The sequence below is a fragment of the Pelophylax lessonae genome (genome assembly GCF_965119305.1).
Source record: "Pelophylax lessonae genome assembly, chromosome: 4".
NCBI classification, from domain to species: Eukaryota; Metazoa; Chordata; class Amphibia; order Anura; family Ranidae; genus Pelophylax; species Pelophylax lessonae.
The window spans coordinates 500001881-500020603 of record NC_138771.1 but is presented as its reverse complement, the minus strand read 5'-3'; the positions used below and the strand labels follow the sequence as shown (position 1 = coordinate 500020603).

Genomic DNA, 18723 nt, shown 5'->3' with positions numbered 1-18723 from the left:
TTTAGGCAGCTGTTTGAGCTGCAGACGAAGTGTGCAACTTTTGTTGTTTGTTGAACCTGTTACATCCTGGAAATATAGGACTTCCTGTTTTCTTCCATGAATGACAAAGAAAATAGGATGTTTGTATTCCTGATAAAATTCTTTTCTTGGAGTCCGGTGAGGTACAGGGGTTCTCCCTCTGTTTGCGATCATGGTACTGCTTTGCTACAAAACTGAGGCATGATGGTAATTGGAGGGGTTATACCTGGGCTGGACTACAGTTGTCTTTTTGTTTGCTTGTGTCCAATCCTCCTGTAGGTAGCAGTATATTCCAAATATTTAAGGCTTTCCGTGTTTCTCATTCAGCGGACTCTAAGGGATTTTAGGATGAGTACAATAATCCTATTTTGGTGCATGCAGAGTGGATTTATATTCTTTGTGGTTATTGAGAAATATACTTAGATGAAAGCTTTAAACAATGTCAGGGGAGGGAGGTGAGATTATTAACCCTTTGTAAACTGGGACACTGTCCAAGATGCAGCTTACAAAGAATTTAGACATATAGAGCCAACAGAAAAACAGGGCATGAGAAAAGTATTAGTGGGAGGTGGGCTAGCAAGAGAACCTGTCACTTTCCCTGCAGTTGTGATGGTTTTCTAAATCATTTATATTCCTTTTCTTAGGTGTGTTGTGATGGTCGGTATGCCGTACCCAAATATCCGATCGCCGGAGCTCCAGGAAAAAATGGCCTATCTTGATAAGACTGTGGTAAGGAGACCCAGATTGCCCTTATTAGGGGTTGTGCAGATGGACAAATTCAGTATACATTCAGGTGCATTCACTTCTGTGTATTTTTTTTCTGACAATATTCTAAGCTGCTTCTGTTATTTCATTGACTTGTAAGGGTACAAAGCAGTTTTGATACAAGCAGTTGCCCCTGTACATGTATCCTTAATGTGCTATTTATATGGACTATAGCGAAGTATGAGAGTGGAATGTACTAAACAGGGGAGAGGTGGGAAGGGATATTCTTTCCTTGTCTAATTTTTCTTTAATTTCTCAGCCCAAGACAAGTGGAGTGTCTGCAGGGAGAGCCCTCTTGGAGAACCTGTGCATGAAATCTGTCAATCAGTCCATCGGTAAGCGTCACACACACAATGACTTGTATCGAGAATTTCACATTTATGCGAAAAGAGAAATATTGCTTTTGTTTCCTTGTATCCAGATGGCATGTACCACATGCAGTGGCCTCCCCACCAGGTTGCACTTTTTTACATTATTAAGAAAAATGAAAGATGTTCATTATTTGATCTCTGCTGGCTGAACATTTATTGCTAATTACCTTATTAATTTGGACCCGTTGCTACCTTTAAAGGCTGACTGGATACATTGCTGACATGTCACAAAATGCAACAAACTTATAATTTCTTAATAAAGCTCCACCTTTTATCATTAAATTAGATGTACAGCCAAAGCTTCTCAGGGAGGATCTGCTGTCCACAAGAAACACAAAGAAAGGCACATGGACCTAGCGCATTATCCTCAATATAGGCTTTATTATTAAAACATAAAAATGGCTACTCACAAACAAAGGTAAAAATCAATCACATCGGACTCAAAATCTTGAGTATCGAGAGTAGTCCATACGAATGTCCCTTGTCCTATTAGGATGACGGCTGACGCGTTTCAAGGCATACACCTCTTCCTCAGAGCCGCAAGATTTTGAGTCCGATGTGATTGATTTTTACCTTTGTTTGTGAGTAGCCATTTTTATGTTTTAACCACTTTACCACCGGAGCATTTTGCTGTCTTACGTCTGGGCCACTTTTTGTGATTCGGCGCTGTGCGACTTTAACTGACAATTGCACGGTCGTGCGACGCCGTACCCAAACAAAATTGATGTCCTTTTTTTCCCACAAACAGCTTTCTTTTGGTGGTATTTGATCACCTGTGCGATTTTTACTTTTTGCGCTATAAACAAAAAAAGAGCGTTTATTTTGAAAAAATAACAAGATTTTTAACATTTTTTTTTTTTTGAAATTCCCCCCATAAAAGATGTAAAAAAACAATTATTTTTAAAAATTTTTGGCCAATTTGTTTTCTGCTACCCATGTTTGGTAAAAAAAAATCACAATAAGCATATTTTGATTGGTTTGCGCAAATGTTATTGCGTTTACTAACTAAGGGAAAGATTTCTGTCATTTTTGGTGTTTTTTTTTTTTAACGCGTAATGGCGGCGATCTGCGATTTTTTTTTTTTTTTTGTGGGACTGCGACATTGCGGCGGACAGATCGGACCCTTGACTGACATTTTTGACACTTTTGGGGGCAGTGACATTACTGCAGTAATCAGTGCTATATACAGTGGGTACGGAAAGTATTCAGACCCCCTTAAATTTTTCACTCTTTGTTATATTGCAGCCATTTGCTAAAATCATTTAAGTTCATTCTTCTTCCTCATGAATGTACACACAGCTCCCCATATTGATGGAAAAACACAGAATTGTTGACATTGTTGCAGATTTATTAAAAAAGAAAAACTGAAATATCACATGGTCCTAAGTATTCAGACCCTTTGCTCAGTATTTAGTAGAAGCCCCCTTTTGATCTAATACAGCCAGGAGTCTTTTTGGGAAAGATGCAACAAGTCTTTTGCACCTGGATTTGGGGATCCTCTGCCATTCCTCCTTGCAGATCCTCTCCAGTTCTGTCAGGTTGGATGGTAAACGTTGGTGGACAGCCATTTTTAGGTCTCTCCAGAGATGCTCAATTGGGTTTAAGTCAGGGCTCTGGCTGGGCCATTCAAGAACAGTCACGGAGTTGTTGTGAAGCCACTCCTTCGTTATTTTAGCTGTGTGCTTAGGGTCATTGTCTTGTTGGAAGGTAAACCTTCGGCCCAGTCTGAGGTCCAGAGCACTCTGGAGAAGGTTTTTGTCCAGGATATCCCTGTACTTGGCCGCATTCATCTTTCCCTCGATTGCAACCAGTCGTCCTGTCCCTGCAGCTGAAAAACACCCCCACAGCATGATGCTGCCACCACCATGCTTCACTATTGGGACTGTATTGGACAGGTGATGAGCAGTGCCTGGTTTTCTCCACACATACCGCTTAGAATTAAGGCCAAAAAGTTCTATTTTGGTCTCATCAGACCAGAGGATCTTATTTCTCACCATCTTGGAGTCCTTCAGGTGTTTTTTAGCAAACTCCATGCAGGCTTTCATGTGTCTTACACTGAGGAGAGGCTTCCGTCGGGCCACTCTGCCATAAAGCCCCGACTGGTGGAGGGCTGCAGTGATGGTTGACTTTCTACAACTTTCTCCCATCTCCTGACTGCATCTCTGGAGCTCAGCCACAGTGATCTTTGGGTTCTTCTTTACCTCTCTCACCAAGGCTCTCCTCCCCCGATAGCTCAGTTTAGCCGGACGGCCAGCTCTAGGAAGGGTTCTGGTCGTCCCAAACGTCTTCCATTTGAGGATTATGGAGGCCACTGTGCTCTTAGGAACCTTAAGTGCAGCAGAAATCTTTTTGTAACCTTGGCCAGATCTGTGCCTTGCCACAATTCTGTCTCTGAGCTCTTCAGGCAGTTCCTTTGACCTCATGATTCTCATTTGCTCTGACATGCATTGTGATCTGGAAGGTCTTATATAGACAGGTGTGTGGCTTTCCTAATCAAGTCCAATCAGTATAATCAAACACAGCTGGACTCAAATGAAGGTGTAGAACCATCTCAAGGATGATCAGAAGAAATGGAAAGCACCTGAGTTAAATATATGAGTGTCACAGCAAAGGGTCTGAATACTTAGGACCATGTGATATTTCAGTTTTTCTTTTTTAGTGAATATGCAACAATGTCAACAATTCTGTGTTTTTCTGTCAGTATGGGGTGCTATGTGTACATTCATGAGGAAGAAGAATGAACTTAAATGATTTTAGCAAATGGCTGCAATATAACAAAGAGTGAAAAATTTAAGGGGGTCTGAATACTTTCCGTACCCACTGTATATGCACTGTTACTGTAAAAATGACACTGGCAGGGAAGGGGTTAATTTTATTGGAGAGGGAGGGGTTAATGTATGCCTGGTGCTTACTGACGTGTGTGGGGGGAGGTGACTGAGTGACACAAGGACAGATCCAGGGTTCAGCTATGCTGAACCCTGCAATCTGACCCTGCCTGTCACTTAGGAGATCCGCCCGCTTGGGTTTACACAAGCAGGCGGATCTCCACACTAGATCCCCGACGATCGGGGAAGAGCGGTGGCGATCGCCACTGCTCCTCCCCTGGCCCGACTCCCGCTGTGACTGAATACAGCGGGAACGAGCCTCCGGCGGCGCGCGTGCGCCGCCGAGAAAGGGGAGTGTCTGACGACGTAGTACTACGTCGTCAGACGATAACGAGCCACTCTGCCGCAGTAATATTACTGCAGGCAGATGTAAAGTGGTTAATAATAAAGCCTATATTGAGGATAATGCGCTAGGTCGATGCGCCTTTCTTTGTGTTTCTTGTTTGCAGTATTGTTGGACTGCCCCAGTCCTTTTAGGCAGCAGGATCCTAGACATCCAAGACGCCATTTTGAAAGTCCCGTGGGCAGAGCAGTCAAGGAGTCGGCTTTTCTGAGCGCAGGAGATAGGTGGTTTATCCACCTTGTTTTTGTTTGGAGGATCTGCTGTCCCAAGGACCGTTCTTCCATCCTGCGTTACAGTAGCTGGCTTTGACAGCTTGGCTGTTGAACGCCAGGTGCTGAAGGATAAGGGTTTATCTGAGCTGGTGATTCCTACACTGTTGAAAGCTAGGAAATCAACCTCTAGGAAGATCTGTCATTGTATGTGGAAGACGTACATTACGTGGTATGGGTCTCTTGGGGTTCATCCTTGCTCCTTCTCGGTGGCTCTGATCTTGACCTTCCTTCAACAGGGGGTTGAACAGAAATTGGCCTTGAGTACTATCAAGGGCCAGGTGTCGGCTTTGGCCGTCTTCTTCCACCGACCTTTGGCCACACACACACACACACTCCCTGGTGTGTACCTTTCTTCAGGGTGTCCGACAATTGGTTCATCCAGTGTGGGCTCCGTTGCCGGCTTGGGATCTTAATTTGGTGCTTTCAGCTCTACAGAAACATCCCTTTGAAAATATTCGGGAGATTCCCCTGCTTACGCTGTTCCAGAAGGTGGCCTTTTTAGTGTCACCTCGGCGTGCAGGGCGTCAGAACTGGCGAGGTTATCCTGTTGTTCACCTTACCTGCTGATTCACAGGGATAAGATGGTTCTTTGCCCCTGTCCATCATTCCTTCCAAAGGTTGTTTCTGATTTTAATTTGAATGAAGACATTGTATTGCCTGCCCTGTGTCCCAGGATTAAACATCCGAAGGAAATTGCCTTGCATGCCTTGGATGTGTTCCGGGCAATTAGGGTGTACCTGGCAGCAACGGAGTACTTTCAGGAAGTCAGACTCTCTCTTCGTGCTCACGGATGGATCTCGAAAAGGGTTGTCCATTTCCTCTGTGACCATTTCCAGATGGTTCAGAAATACTGTGGTTCACGCCTATTCCATCAGGGGTCAGTTTCCTCCTTTCCCTGTGAAGGTACACTCTACTAGGGCGCTTAGTGCCTCCTGGACTTTCCATCATCGGGCAACAGTGACGTAGGTTTGCAAGGCGGCCACCTGGTCGTCAGTGGACACTTTTACAAAGTTTTTATAAAAGTTTTATAAAGTGGATGTGTTGGCATCTGCAGATGCTTCTTTTGGTTTTGCAGGCTGCGGTTTAAGAGGACTAGATCCTCTTTGAGGGTGTGTTGTTTTTTTTTTTCTTTCTTTCAGGTGGGATCCAGTTGTTTGGTTGAGCTCCTGTTGCCTAGTTGGCTAATGTTTAGCCTGGAGAATTTTTTTGTTGTTCCTACCCCTTTAACACTGCTTTGGGACGTCCCAATGGTTATGAATATCAGGAGCTGTGTCCGTCAATGAACGTAAAATAAAATGCCTAGTGTCCTACTCCTGTAGGGGGCAGTATAAGCAATGGTTATGAATATCAGGAGCTGTGTCCGTCAATGAACATCAGAGAAATGGATTTTACGGTAAGTCAAGTTTTTTCGGACGGGGCTCCTGTGACCCGGTTAAGGCTCCTGTGTCCTGGTCAAGGGCACCTATGTTTAGCCTTGGGTTATTTTTCCTCACCCCTCATTTTCATTCTGGCACTGCTTTTGGATGTCCCAGTAGTTATGATTTATTGAGCGCTGTGTCGAATGAAGGAGAAAATGGGATTTTTGTACTTACCATAAAGTTCATCAACGGACACAGGACCCACCCCTCTATGAAGTTATGATACTTCTAATACTGCTTGCTACTAAACTGATTACCTAAAGCAGAGAGGGGGGTTATATACCAAGCTGAGGAGGGCCCATGGGCGTAACCAGATGTTTTTTGTTCTGCCAAGTCCTACTCATGCAGAAGGCAATATAACCCAGTAGGTATGATTTATGGAGCGCTGTGTCCGTTGATGAACTCTGAGAAATGGATTTTTCAGAAAGTACAAAAATCCCATTTTCTCTATCGCTCATTGACAGACGTAGTCCTCGGTGATACAACACCCTCGGGTTATGCTGCCCTCTGCAGGAGTAGGACTAGACAGGAAAGAAAATGCTCTGGCCACACCCTAGGGGCAGTCCCAGAGGGTATATCCTCTCACTTCCTGCCCTAGCACATCAGTTTTTTTCTGTCTAGTTAGGAGTAAGGACCTAGATACCTTGCTGGGATCTTCGGTCCTGGCAGGAATTTTTTCTTAGAAAATATTTTTTAGACAGCTTTTTTTTTCTCCAGTGTTCCTGTGAGATCTTCAAGCAAGAAAGCTGAACTGGGCGACGGGCTGGATGTTGAGATCCAGGGGTCACCCCAGTTCAGCCTACGAGCGCGTGCAGGCCATAGCTCCGCGCTGGGTCGGCCGCGACATAGTCCCACTGGACGGGGACTGACCCTGCGAGTTAAACGTCTCGCTGAAACGCCAAAGACCATGAGTCGCGGCGTCCGTATTGGTCGACAGCCCTCCTACCTCGGTGGAGAGGGGTACTGTCAGGAGTTGGCGCCCGCCTGGTTCCGGTATGGTGAGTAGTATGTTCCCCCTTTCCCCCTGACGGGTCTTGTGGTGAACGCGGGCCCCTCTCTGTAATTTTTTTGTGTACAAGAAGCCAGGAGGCTTGGTTTGGGAGCTGACAATCTAATTGTAAAAGTGTAGTCAGTGGCAGTACTAGAACTTTACTGTGATAGTATAAGGTATCCTACCTGTCAGAAGCCACAGGTCGATGTCTATACATGTATACTGCATTCCAGATCATTCCTCCAGCTAAGCAGATGCCTCCCGACGGCCACGGACCGCATACGGCCCGCCAGGGTCCGGTACCGCCGACCACGCTGACCACCATGAGGGTGAAGGGTTGTGAGGCCGAGATCCTTCTGCAGACATGCCGCTATTCTGTGCAGGCCGCCGCCATTGTCTGGTAGATCGCACGAGGCCGCCATTTTGGTGTAGCCTCGTGTCTCCAGCATGGGGGCGGCCATGTTTGAGGTGACTCAAACACCTCATGGAGCCAGGGGGAGGCGCCGGTAGGCGTGTTAAGGGGCGGAGCCGCCTCCTTCACCCAGGAAATAGGGCCAAAGACTTCCTGTCTGTAACAGGACAGCACTGAGCAAGCTGATGAAAACTTCTGTGCATCAGGGATGAGCCTTGGGGTCTCTCTCTCTCTCTGTGGGGTCCAAAAAAGCAGGTAACACTAAGGGGCGCTGTTGCGACTGGGGGATACAAAAAAAAAAAAAGTTTTTTACTTTGTCATTTTTTTGTCGCTGGCAAATGTCTTGTATAATCATTGACCCTGCCGCATAGGTATCCCTACCTGATCCCCTCAAGGTGGCCGCAGGACCCTCCAGTACCCCACTTGTTTTTAATGCATTATCGGCAGTTTTGGAGTCTTTGGTATCCCGGGTGGAGGTGGCCTGTCAGGGACGGGGGTCAAGAAGCGACCCCCGCCTACCCCCATTGTTTATCAGATACTTCAGATACGGATTCGGAGCTGGTCAATGCAGTTGCAGGTCCCTCTTAGGGGGCTGTTGTCTCAGGTTATATCTCCTCAGCAGCGAGGAGCACGTTTCTGCCTCCGCCATAGCACAAGAGTGGTGGATGCACTAGTTGTGTCCGTCCGGGAAACCTTTAGTCTTGAGGTTACACCGGCAGAAGTAGCTGAGACTGAGATTCCTTTTTGGTACTTGTTAGCCTACCAAAAGGGCGAAGGATTTTCCTTTACCCAAATGGGGTCGTTTGAAACTAACCCCTGTTATTTCCAAACGCATGGCTAGGTGCTATCCGTTTGAGGAATTCCTCTTTTATAGGATAGACGGTACCACCTGCTGTCTTGCCACAGACTGTTAGGATAAAAGGACCTCGTAACTAACGAGGACCTTCCTTTTCTGCTCATAAAGAGTTGTTCGTTCCGCGAGGGCGGGCGATAAGGCGAAACCCTCCAAAGCCCCTTTAGAGGGGTTTCAAAGGGCGCTGGTCGGCTAAACAAAAAGTCCGGCTCAGCTAAGCCTGAAGAATACAGCCTGATGCGCCCCTACCCATCTCTGGGGTGGGGGGGATGTCTTCACCGGTTTCTGGAGGACACAGGATCCAGAAATTTCGATCACTTCCACCGGTGCGATTCTTCCCTTCTAACATTGAACGGTTTCAGGGGTTCTATTCGAACCTGTTCACAATGCCCAGGAAAGAGGGCAAGGTGCGTCCAAATCTTGACTTGGGAAAAAATAGAGTCCATCCGTACAGTGGTGGCCTCCCTGCACCAGGGGGATTTCCTAGCGTCCATAGACATTTAGGAGGCCTATCTTTTTATATACCCATCATCGCAGGACATCAGCGTTTTTCTTCGCTTTCCCAAAGATCATCCCTGGTTCCCACCAGGAGACTGAACTATCTGGGCCTAAGGTTGGATACATCCTGGGCAAGAGAGTTTCTCCTTGCGGAGAAACTCCAGAAGGTTCAGTCAACGATTCGGATGTTGCTGTCCGTCAATTGGCTGGGACTGATGGTGGCCTTCTTAGAGGCAGTACCGTATACCCAGTCTCATACCCGTCTCCTGAAGGAGATTCTTTTTTAATGGAATCAGTATTCCGATTCCCTGGACAATCGGATCCGGTTGAGCGAGCGGACCAGGAAGTCTCCGATGCTCAACCAGGGGAGGTCATTTCTTCCGATAGCATCCAGATTACCAATAAGGGTATCGGAACTGAGAGCGATCAGATTTTGTCTGATTTACTGGATCAAGCAGCTCTAGAGCAGCCCGATTCGGATCCAATCGCATATGGCCTCTTCATCCAGAGGTTTTTTCACTAACTGTCCCTTCATTGGGACATCCCGGAGGTGGATCTGTTGGCACCTTGGCTCAACAGGAAGGTGCGGAGGTTTGTAGCTCGCACCGCGATCCTCTAGCGGACGCAGCAGAAACGCTGATCGCCCCGTGGGGGCAGTATCAGCTACGGCATGCCTTCCATCCTCTCAAGTTACTGCGAACTTCTTCACAGGATAGAGGTGGAGGGAATTCCAGTTATTCTGGAAATTCCGGACTGACCTCGTCAAGCCGGGTACGCCTACTTGGTGAGGCTAGTCGCGGACGCTCCTTGGAGACTTCCTCTCAGGGAGGATTTGCGGTCTCAGGGACCGATCTTCCATCTTGCTTTACAGTCGCTGACTTAATGGCCTGGCCATTGAGACCCAGGTACTGAAGGACAAGGGAGTGTCAGCTTCAGTTATTCCTACCTCCAGTTAAAGCAAGGAAAGCGACTTCCAGCACATGGAAGTCTTATATTGCGTGGTGTGAATCTCTTGGATTTCCCCCACATACCTATTCGGTGACCCGAATTTTGGTCTGTCTGCAACAAGGGGTTGAGCAGAAACTATCCTTGAGCACGATCAAGGGTCAGGTTTTCGGCGTTCGCAATCTTCTTCCTAGAAACCTTTGGCTAATCATTCCTTGGTGCGGAATTTCATCCAGGGGGTGCGACATCTGGCTCCGCCAGTGCGCGCACCCTTACCGCCTGGGATCTTAATTTAGTGTGGTCGGTTCTTCAGAAACTTCTCTTGAAGATATTAGGGAGATTCCCTTGCTTACATTATCCCAGAAGGTGGCCTTCTTGGTGGCCATTACTTCTGTACGCAGGGTGTCAGAACTGGCCGCATTATTCTGTCGTTCCCCAGATCTGGTGGTTCATAGGGATAAGGTGGTTCTTCTTCCGAATCCATCCTTCCTTCCTAAAGTGGTTTTCGTAAGACGGACTCACTTTTTGTGATCACAGATAGCCCTTGAAGGGGGTTGCCTGTGTCTGCCGCGACCATATCTACATGGATCAGTCAAACGGTGGTACAGGCTTATTCTATTAAAGGTCGGAATCCTCCGTTCCCTGTTAGGGCGCACTTCACTCGAGCGCTCAGTACTTCCTGGGCCTATCGCCATCAGGCGTCAGTGGTCCAGGTATGTAAGGCGGCCATCTGGTCACCGGTACATATCTTTACAAAATTTTATAAGATTGATGTGATGGCATCGGCGGATGCCTCATTTGGCCGCAAGGTTTTGCAGGCCGCAATTTGAGGAGACCGGTGGTCTACCTCGGGGGTTTTTTTTTCTGTTGAAAAGTTTCTGTTGAGTCTCATCATTGAGGATGAGCATTGTAAACTTCTAGTTGGCACCGGTTGGGCCTTCTAGATTGGATTTGATTTCCATTTTCCCACCCCTCATTTGTGGTACTGCTTTGGGACGTCCCGAGGGTGTTGTATCACTGAGGACTACGTCTGTCAATGAGCGATAGAGAAAAATGGATTTTTGTAAAATCTTACCGTAAAATCCTTTTCTCTTAGCTCATTGACAGACGTAGTACCCGCCCCTCTGTTTTTTGAGTTGGGTTGGGTTAAATTCTCTAAACACTGCTTTGTGACATAACTGATGTGCTAGGGCAGGAAGTGAGAGGATATACCCTCTGGGACTGCCCCTAGGGTGTGGCCAGAGCATTTCCTGTCTAGTCCTACTCCTGCAGAGGGCAGCATAACCCGAGGGTGTTGTATCACCGAGGACTACGTCTGTCAATGAGCTAAGAGAAAAGGATTTTACGGTAAGATTTTACAAAAATCCATTTTTTTTAATCCGAATTTTCATTCAATATTTGACATTTATAGAGAGAGAGTTTGTGTTTCCTTCATATAACTTGGTTGTTTTTCATACACCACGTGTCCTGTAAAAGAAGCTTCCCTTTGACTGGTATTCCAGTCACCTTTTTTTTTTTGTATTAATTCATATGCTGCAGGGGCCGCACTGACTTAGTGAGTTGGCATATTTCTACAGTTTAAACCATTTTACCTCTTTATTAGCAATAAAAACTGACAGGGGCTCTAATCCTTCTCTCCTGCATTTAACCCACTGAATATCATGTCAGATAAAATACCACATTGTTTCATGAGATAAATATCTCGCATTTTGATGAAATTATTCGTGCTTCATTTTAGTAGCTTTTTTTTTTTTTTTTTTTTTTTTTATTGCAAAATATTTACAAAAAACACTATGAACTATTTTTCACAGATTATAAAGAGGAAATTAACTCTGTGAATTGTGCCTCAAAAAACAGACAAGGTTCCATCTACACAGGGGCACAGTAATGAACAAGAAAATATACTTTAAAAGGTGAAACACATTACAGTAAGTGTGGAGCAGGGTTCCTCGACAGGCTGTCAGAACATGACATAGGATCCAGTAAATCATCAAACCCCAAATAAATAGAAAACAGGCTAAGAAAGTAGGGTCAAGGACCCCCGGTAAAAAGAGAAACGGAGGGTAGAAAAGAAAGAGGTGGGAGAAAGGGTCAGAGCCCATCCCTCACCGACTCAGGTCCAAAGATCCGGCAGAAAAGTAATTGAGCATTTCAAATTCTGTACATATGATTTTTTTTTAATGAGAGAATTGTGACATTCATTATGAATCACAAGAGATTTGCTCATGAAACTTCATGCTAGGGAAAAAAGATTTTATTGAAAAAATAAATCTCAGATTTCTCGGGAATTCATTGTTTTACCTTACCCCTTAGGCCGGGCCATTCGGCACCGTGGTGACTATGCCAGCATTGTACTCCTAGACCACAGGTATTCCCGGCCTGCCATCCTCTCCAAGCTACCTCAGTGGATTCGCAACAGCACAGAAATCAAACCAACTTTTGGGCCTGCTTTTGCATCAATACGCAAGGTTTGTGACTGTTTATGATCACTTTAAAGCAGAACATCTTATTTTGTATTGAGTGGTTATAACCGTATTTTATGGTAATACAATTCTCACCTAACCCATGTGATAGTGTTTTGGGACTAATATAAAACCATTTCTGTTTAATAAGTGCAAAACCACTACAATTCATTGCTCCAGAAATTCAGTGCTGTCATGTGGACTCTTGCTGTCTTATCTCCAGCAGTGTTATCAGCCTTGTCAAGTTCAACTCTGTGGTGTATAGCAGGGGTCCCCAACCCCCAGGCTGCGCACATGGTGTCTGTCCTTGGCCTGTTGATGACCGGGCCGCTCAGCAGGAAGTGAGTGGTGACCATGGTCCGCACAGGGCTATCACAGACCGTGCTCGCCACTCACTTTCTGCTATCTGGCCATGTGTATCCCCTCCCCTGGCTCCTCCGCCTGCCCAGAAGACGATGTCATCCAAATAGCATGGCAAGGGGCAGGATGAGCTGCAGATCTGAATGTAAAGCTCCTCTTGCCCCCTGCCCTTTTGATAGGATGACAAAGTCGGGTGGGCGGGGAAACTGGGAGAGGACACACATACTGAGCACAGCCTCTGCCCTGCTAAAGCTGGTAGTCCTGTGTAGGAGAGGCCAGTCCTTGAGAAAATTGGCTGCCATTAAACCAGTCCCTGGCTTCAAAAAGGTTGGGGACCGCTGATGTATAGAACACCTTCCCCTTATGTTTTGGAGAGGGGGCTGTGTTTCCTAATCCTAACACACTTCCTGCTCCAGGGTGACAATGCTGCTTCCCTATAGTTGCAGTAAAGTGAGCGTCACCCTAGGACAGAAGATGTGTTACTGAAAGGATCACTAGGTGAGAATAAAAGAAGAAAATGTCTGGGTGAAAAAAAAATACTGAAAATATAGGTTTAGTAGACGTGCCCTTTTATCGTGCGATTTAAAAAATTGCAACTATCCCAATTTTCTTATTTGTACCATACAGGACACTGGCTTCTTCAAGTCTTGACTAGAAGTTATTTGCTGCTACCTTCAGTTGGGGAAACTGGCAAACAAAACTGTTAGGACGGCCCATATAACCCCTCCCATGTTTTTGGCTAGTTTCCTTAGACCAGGTTCTGGTTTATAATCCTGATATTTCTGAAAGATTAAAAACTACACTTAAAGCTAATGTACACAAGAGTGCAACACTGGTAAGGGGATACTTCTCCACAGCCAATTCTCCTTATAATCTTCCATTGCACTATTTAAAGTGTTACTAAACTCAGGACCCTGCATTTACTATATTTGGTCCCACACACCACACAGAACATTGTAATGCAATCATTTTAGTAACTATACAGTAAACTGCTAAACACCTTTTCTCATCAGCAGTATATAGCAGTCTTGTGACTTCTATCAGTGTGCCTGGTCAAAGCTTGTAGGAGGAGTTTTCATACTGCACTGGCTGTCCTATCAGGATGGATGCAGGACTCCTTACCCTCTGTCTGGACAGTGCTGATCACATGCACTCTCCCAAGAGAAAAAAAAAACTCTCTAGGAATACGCACCAAACTGAGCATGTGCAGCCTTATTCCAGTAATGTTATGGGGGCCATGCAAGAAGGGAAGATCTGTTCATACAGGATCAAAAAGCCTTTTTACAAAATGCAGAGGATTAACCCCTTAGGTTGCACAGTGAGTATAATGAGCATTCTTTACTGCATATACAGACTGCTTTTACTGTTGTGGGTTTAGTAACACTTTAAAGATTAAATCCAAAGTGCAACAGGCACAAGATTTCTACAACATACATGAGACTTTTGTGAACCACTGCCACCATATATTAAATCCAAGGCTACCAAAAGGTTGGTCTCCGGCACAAAAAGGTCAGTATACGCATGTTTGGTACAGCTTCCATACAGGATGTGCAAATGGACCACGGTGGCCTCCAGTGCTGAATAGGTCACCAGTGCCAATGAGAAACAAGAGAACACTCCAATAGTCACATGGAGCTTCTGGATGCTGAAGTCATCACGCACAATGCCAGTCACAGGTAGAGGCTTTTTTTTTTTTGGACTTACGGAAGTGATTTTAATTTGGCTTTAACAATAAATGAGCCTTGGATGATCTACACTATTGGAGTGTTTTCTTTTTTTTCTTATCGGCATTGGTGACCTAATGTGGCACTGGGGCGAATGTGATCCATTGACACATCCTGTATGTGGATTGTACCATACTTATGCATATATTGACCTCTTTGCTCCAAGGTCCAACCTTCTGGTAAGCCTTGGATTTATTGTGTGATGGCAGGAATTCACAGACCTAATTATGTCATGGAAAATTTACACAGCTGCATTCTGGAATTATTATTTTGAATATCATTTTGGAGGATTACTAAGGCTGTGGAGAAGTCTTACTACCAGTTTTGCACTTTAGCAACCTTATTTGCCAATGTCCTCACCTGAACCTGGCACCATATAACCCTTGGTCAATACTTAAAGGAGCCCATGCCCTGTACTCAAAGAAAAGGATTTTACAGGTCAGTCCCTCTTTATTCTCCAGGTCTCTAATTTCTGGAAATGTATAATGTTTGGGGGTTTCAACTAATCTATAGGCCTAAAATGAGAATTTCAACTTCTGTTTAAAAAGAGCTGCAGCAGTGAAAGGGCTCTAAGCATTCAGCCAGTTGAATACTTTCTCCACCTTCTCACATGCAGCTTTTACATAAACATTTGTAAACCTTTAGCCAGCGTCAGCAAAAAAAAAAAAAACATTTGTTAAAGCAAAATTTACCTGTCTGGGGAGGGTACACAAAGATCATAATGGGAATGCTGGCTGTCACTGAAAAGTTTCAGATAAAACCTTTTCATCATTCATTGCATACCTTTATAGATTAAAAAAAAAGGGAGGCTGGGTGGATTTGACCATAACACCCTTGGGACACCACATCGGAAATTAGTCAGAAATTCCAAAAAACATCACATGGACTTTTTAGGTGCCGCAAAGAGTAACACATGATTTAAAATTAACAGGGAGGAGCACTCTCTAATTATACTTTTTAGACTCTGTGACTTCATCACTGCAGGAAGGTCTTGGCAGGTGGGAGGGGCTAGCAGGGTGCTGTATGCGGCTTTCTTGAAAACATCACAATGCACTCCCTCTAAAGAGCCCTCAACTCTGTTGCAAGCACTGGAATGGTTCTAGGGGGGTTATGCAAATATCAAAATGCTTTAATGGGTGGACGTCAGAAGTGGGATTTCCTAGATAAAACTCAAATGTGAGGCTGAGCCTGCTTGATTGACTGAACTAAAATCCAGTGAAAAGTTTGGGCCAGGGACAGCCAGGCTCGGGAGAAAAGCTAGATGATGTCCTCCAGCCAGGAAATGAGATGGGATTGATCTGACTTTCTGCAACTTCTAATGCACTCTCTGTGAAATCAGAGGAAGCAATTTCAGTAAAGGAGAGGAGCCTGTCCCACTGTGCAAGACTGAAGGAAATGTTTTAACACGAGTTAAAGTAGTGCTGAAACTTACTGAAGCCTTCTAGCAGCCTGTTGAAATGAACATTCGGCTCTCCAGTTATGTTCTGGGTTTACCTTCCTCAAACAGATATAGAGTTCTTTGAGGCTGGGTTCACACTGGATTGCGGAGCAGCTTGCTTGCAGCAGGAGGTCCGGTGCGTCCTGTTCACCGTTTCAGCTCTAATTTCTGTTTTTTGGCTAAATTCGGACCTGAAATGGACCAGAAGACGCACACAAATTTCCTGCAAACTGATTCGAAGCTGTCCTGTAGTTGTGTGAACCAGTTCTATGGAGAGCAAGTCACACTCTCCTGACATGCACATTGGATGCAGGGGAAACCCGCATCTAATTCACACCAGTGTGAACCCAGCCTAAAAGGCATAAACAATTCTGGTTGACGCTGGCTAAAAGCTTTACAAATGCTTACTGTATAAAATGGTCCTTACAAGCTGAAGTCCGTGTGTAACCAGGTCGAAGAATGACTGGCATTGTCTACAGGAAGGAGTTGGGATTGGGAAGTTCTACCCACAAGTCCTTGCAGAGCAGGCACACACCTGTCAGACAAATAAACAACAAAAGAGATATAGGCAGAGTTTTTGTCATATTTCCTCTTCACTGGCTTCTTTTAACAAGTTCTTGCTTTGTGCCAGGGGTGTCCAACCTTTTGACCTTGCTGGGCAACATTGGAAGAAGAGGAATGGTCTTGGGCCACACACAAAATACACTAATAATGATATAACTGATGAGCAGAAACAGTTGGGCCGATCACAAGTTAACGATTACTGATATAGATGATACTGAGTAAATAAACTTTTTTTGTAGTATTTTTTATTATAAAAATGAAAGAGGGCAACCTAAAATTAGTACAGTATTTTTACACAGTTTTTGATAAACTAACACAATAATATCTGGTTGGATAGATGTAGTAGCAATTCTCAAGGTGCTCATCAAATATTTTGGTTCTCATTTTGCTCTTCATGTGCTTCATCCTTGGAAAAAGTTACTTACAGATATAGGTGCTGCCAAAAACTGATGACTTGAATAAGGCGTGATTGTGAAGAGAGGGAGATTTTTCTTTGGGAAGATAAACATTTTATAAAAGTCCAGTAAGGAGAAACTGTCAGATTTAATTTTGGCTGCATGTGTTTACCAAGTGTAACAGCGCTTTTAGGAAACAATTACCCAAAAAAAATCAACATTTTTAAGTAAGTTTATGATTTTGTGTTGGGCCATATTCACAGTCGTTGTGGGCTGCAGGTTGGACACCCCTGGTTTATGCTTAACTGATTTATTATTTCTAAAGCGTAGAGGTTCTGAGTCCCCCTGCTGCTTGGTACCACTTGGGAACTAGAGAAAAATGTTTAATTCTATTAAATAAAATACTGTATTAGAATTCCTTTATTCAAAACAGTTTGCCAGTACTGATTCTCAATCCGCTTGCTGACTTCTCGTCTTTTCTCTTTTGTAGTTCTTCCAGATGAAGAAGGCAAATTCTACATTGACATCCTGATCCTCTGCAGATTTTAGATTCTGTTCTCTTTCTACAAAAACATCTGTATATGTTATGTTATTTATTACAATAAATGGTTTTGTTCAAAAACTTAGTGAACCTGTCCCTTTTTTGAAAAACTTTAACTCCTTCCCACCCTGTCTGTGTCCTTTTTAACTGAGTCTTTAAGCCAGGGGGTGGGATGGACTTTCTGGTTAAGTGATTACTGTGATTGGCTATTACAGTGGTCACATGGGTTGGAGTCTGTCCCACTAGCTCCTGATTACAACCAGAGAGTGGAAGCTGTCTGTGACAGCTCACTCACTGTACTGGGAGTAAGGTGTCTGCCACGATGGACACGTGCAACTTGTGGGCTTTAAAGCCCCCCATCTTGGCTGATGCAAAGATGTGTTACACTGTCAGCAAGAGTAGTTAAACATTGCTATTGTTCACTTTTACATGAGTAACTTAATAGGTTTGTCTTCTATTCCCTCAAAGACCCCTCCATCCACATTGGACAAAACTTCTTGGAAATGCTGCTGGATGCAGCCATATTGTTCTGGATGGCAGTGGTGCCTTGCAGGGAGCACAGTTACTGTCATTTTCCATGGTAGCTTCTCATACTCATGACTACATAGACAGAGCAGCTTGCGAATGCCTAGCAAGAAGGAGCCAGGGGCATGCCACAACTGATAGGCTTATGGTTGGGGCACGGTATTCCCATTCAAAAAGGCAAATTAGCTGCAAAAAAACAATCAATCCCACCTGCACCACTTTCTGAAAAGCGATCCACCATGGATCACTCGTCAAAGGATACAGGTGTAAACGAGCCCTTAGTGACAGGTCTCTCTTAATGTTAAGTGTGCAAATTTTCCAGACGTAATTTTTTATTTTTCTAAATTGTGCATGATTAAGCTACTTCACTCATTTAATTTGGGTTATAAAGTTTGCAGCCCCATACTTAAACTGTAATGCACTGTGTTCTGACACCTTTCTATCAGAACCAGCATTAACTTTTTCAGCCATTTGAGCTACAGTAGTTCTTCTATTGGATCAGACTGCACAGGCCAGGTTTTACTTGCTACATGCATCATTGAACCTTTCCTGTCTATGACCCCGTCACCACTTTGCTGTTTTTCCATCCTTGGCTCACTTTTTGTAGGTTCTGACCACTGCAGACTAGGAACATCCCAAAAGAGCTGCCGCTCTGACCACATCATCTAGACAGATGTGAAAGCACATAGAGCTTTATATATATAAGTAAATTCCGGTTAAAAGTGCGGACATGGTACAGGAGGTGGTCATAGGCTGTGTGGACATGGTACAAGTGCCCATCAGCACACAAGTCCTCTACTACTGATTTAGAAAAAAGACACAGGAAAATGGCATCCACCATAAGTAGACACTAGGACACAAATGAAAACTGGAGACCAATCTGTGCTCATTAAACCTGTTCATGGTACCAAAGCCCAATGGGGGTATTCGTCCTATTCTGGAA

The 18723-nt window shown here is 44.6% G+C and overlaps 1 protein-coding gene across 2 annotated transcripts in view; it reads left to right on the top strand.

Annotated features, from left to right (window-relative positions):
* DDX11 (DEAD/H-box helicase 11) overlaps positions 1–17330 on the top strand; it is a 224026-nt gene extending 206696 nt beyond the window's left edge. For both annotated transcript variants that reach the window (XM_082257212.1, XM_082257211.1), the window contains exons 23-26: positions 663–747; positions 1043–1118; positions 12085–12239; positions 17205–17330. In XM_082257212.1, the coding sequence (XP_082113338.1) occupies positions 663–747; positions 1043–1118; positions 12085–12239; positions 17205–17246 (358 nt within the window). In that variant the 3' untranslated portion in view covers positions 17247–17330. The remainder of the gene's footprint in view (positions 1–662; positions 748–1042; positions 1119–12084; positions 12240–17204) is intronic.
* The last annotated feature ends 1393 nt before the right edge of the window (positions 17331–18723 follow it).